This window comes from Trichinella spiralis (genome assembly GCF_000181795.1).
Source record: "Trichinella spiralis strain ISS 195 chromosome Unknown Scfld3, whole genome shotgun sequence".
NCBI classification, from domain to species: Eukaryota; Metazoa; Nematoda; class Enoplea; order Trichinellida; family Trichinellidae; genus Trichinella; species Trichinella spiralis.
In genome coordinates this window covers 52,415-53,797 of record NW_003526942.1, presented here as the reverse complement: position 1 = coordinate 53,797, position 1,383 = coordinate 52,415, and the positions used below count along the sequence as shown (strand labels likewise).

The 1,383-nt window shown below is 28.4% G+C and overlaps 1 protein-coding gene across 1 annotated transcript; it reads left to right on the top strand.

Annotated features, from left to right (window-relative positions):
* Positions 1 to 93: 93 nt before the first annotated feature.
* Tsp_12166 (aldo-keto reductase family 1 member E1) lies at positions 94 to 874 on the top strand. The gene is made up of 6 exons (XM_003378716.1): positions 94 to 207; positions 266 to 408; positions 468 to 540; positions 605 to 688; positions 711 to 793; positions 832 to 874. Exons 1-6 carry the CDS (start codon positions 94 to 96, stop codon positions 872 to 874), a joined length of 540 nt encoding a protein of 179 aa, XP_003378764.1.
* The last annotated feature ends 509 nt before the right edge of the window (positions 875 to 1,383 follow it).

The window sequence follows — 1,383 nt, the reverse complement described above, 5'->3', positions numbered from 1 at the left end:
GTGGATCATTTGGAAACTTGGAAGGTAAAAATTTAGTGAAGAAAAAGAAAATGAAGAAGGGTAATTTTATAAATAAATTATTGTGCATAGGCAATGGAAGAAGTTTATAAGAAGGGTTTGACGCGTGCGATTGGATTGTCAAATTTTAACATCGAACAAATGCCAAGAATTATCGACAATTGTGAAATAATTCCGCATAATATTCAAGTAGACTTTTTGATTATTAATATGACAGATTATTGAATGAAAATAAATATTAACTTAGGTTGAATGTCATATTTATTGGCCACAAAATGAATTGTTTGATTTTTGCAAGAAATACAATATTTCATTCACTGCTTATGGACCAATTGGTAGTCCTGGTAGGAAAGAAAGTCATTTGGGTATTTTAGGTGTTGCTGATATAAAGTAAATAGTAAAGAAATATATATAAAACAAGATTCATATTATATTGCATTGTTGTTTAGCAAAGAGCCTGCACCATTGGAAGATGCTGCTGTGAAATCAATTGGAGAAATACACAAAAAAACTCCAGCACAGGTTATTGTTTGTGAATAAATAATTGCGTATAATTGATTGATTGATTGGTGTTTAAATGTTTTAGATTTTGTTGAGATATTTGATTCAACGTGGAATGATAGTGATACCGAAAAGCACGAATGAAGGTCGAATAAAAGAAAACTTTAATGTATTTGATTTTAAACTTGAAGAATCAGATATGTCTGCATTGGCAAACAGACCAATCAAGAAACGATTGTTCCTTTTCTACTGGTACCATTAATATGTTTTACCGGTATACTTTTTTATTTTGATAAATAATTTTCTTTTTAGGGCTAGGAAACATCCAGATTTTCCATTTGAACCGATGGATTGAATAATTTTATGGACGGAAGATTTTTGCAATTTCTGGACAGTTTTTTATTTTTCAAATTGATTACCGTAAAATTTTGATTAATGCTGTTTTTTAACGATTGATTATTTTACTGATTGAAGTAATTTATCAATCCTTTTTATGTCTTCAATTGATATTTCTGACTTTGCAGAAAATGAATTTTACCGCGAATGTTTGTGATGATTATTCATTTCTTCATTATGCTTATTTTTGTACGAAATGTAATATTTTTGATTGGTGTGTTGTGCATGCGCATCAATTATTTTCACTATCATTGCTATCCAATTATTGATTGATGTTTTACGTGAAATATTCGTTCAGATTTATTACTGTTTGAAATTTTACAATACTATGTATGCTTTTTCCGTGAATTATATTAATGCAAATGTCAGATAGTTTTTGATGATGCATTTTTTCATTCTAATATTGAAGTAATGTAAGGTGTGCAATTTTTATTTTTCGTAACCGTAAAAGTTTACATTAAAATGTAT

Excerpts from the sequence above, each read along its gene's own strand:
- Tsp_12166 (XM_003378716.1), top strand. The coding sequence starts at position 94 with ATGGAAGAAGTTTATAAGAAGGGTTTGACGCGTGCGATTGGATTGTCA. Across the intron at positions 409-467 it reads TTAGGTGTTGCTGATATAAA|CAAAGAGCCTGCACCATTGG; the intron begins GTAAATAGTAAA and ends ATTGTTGTTTAG. Across the intron at positions 541-604 it reads ACAAAAAAACTCCAGCACAG|ATTTTGTTGAGATATTTGAT; the intron begins GTTATTGTTTGT and ends TAAATGTTTTAG.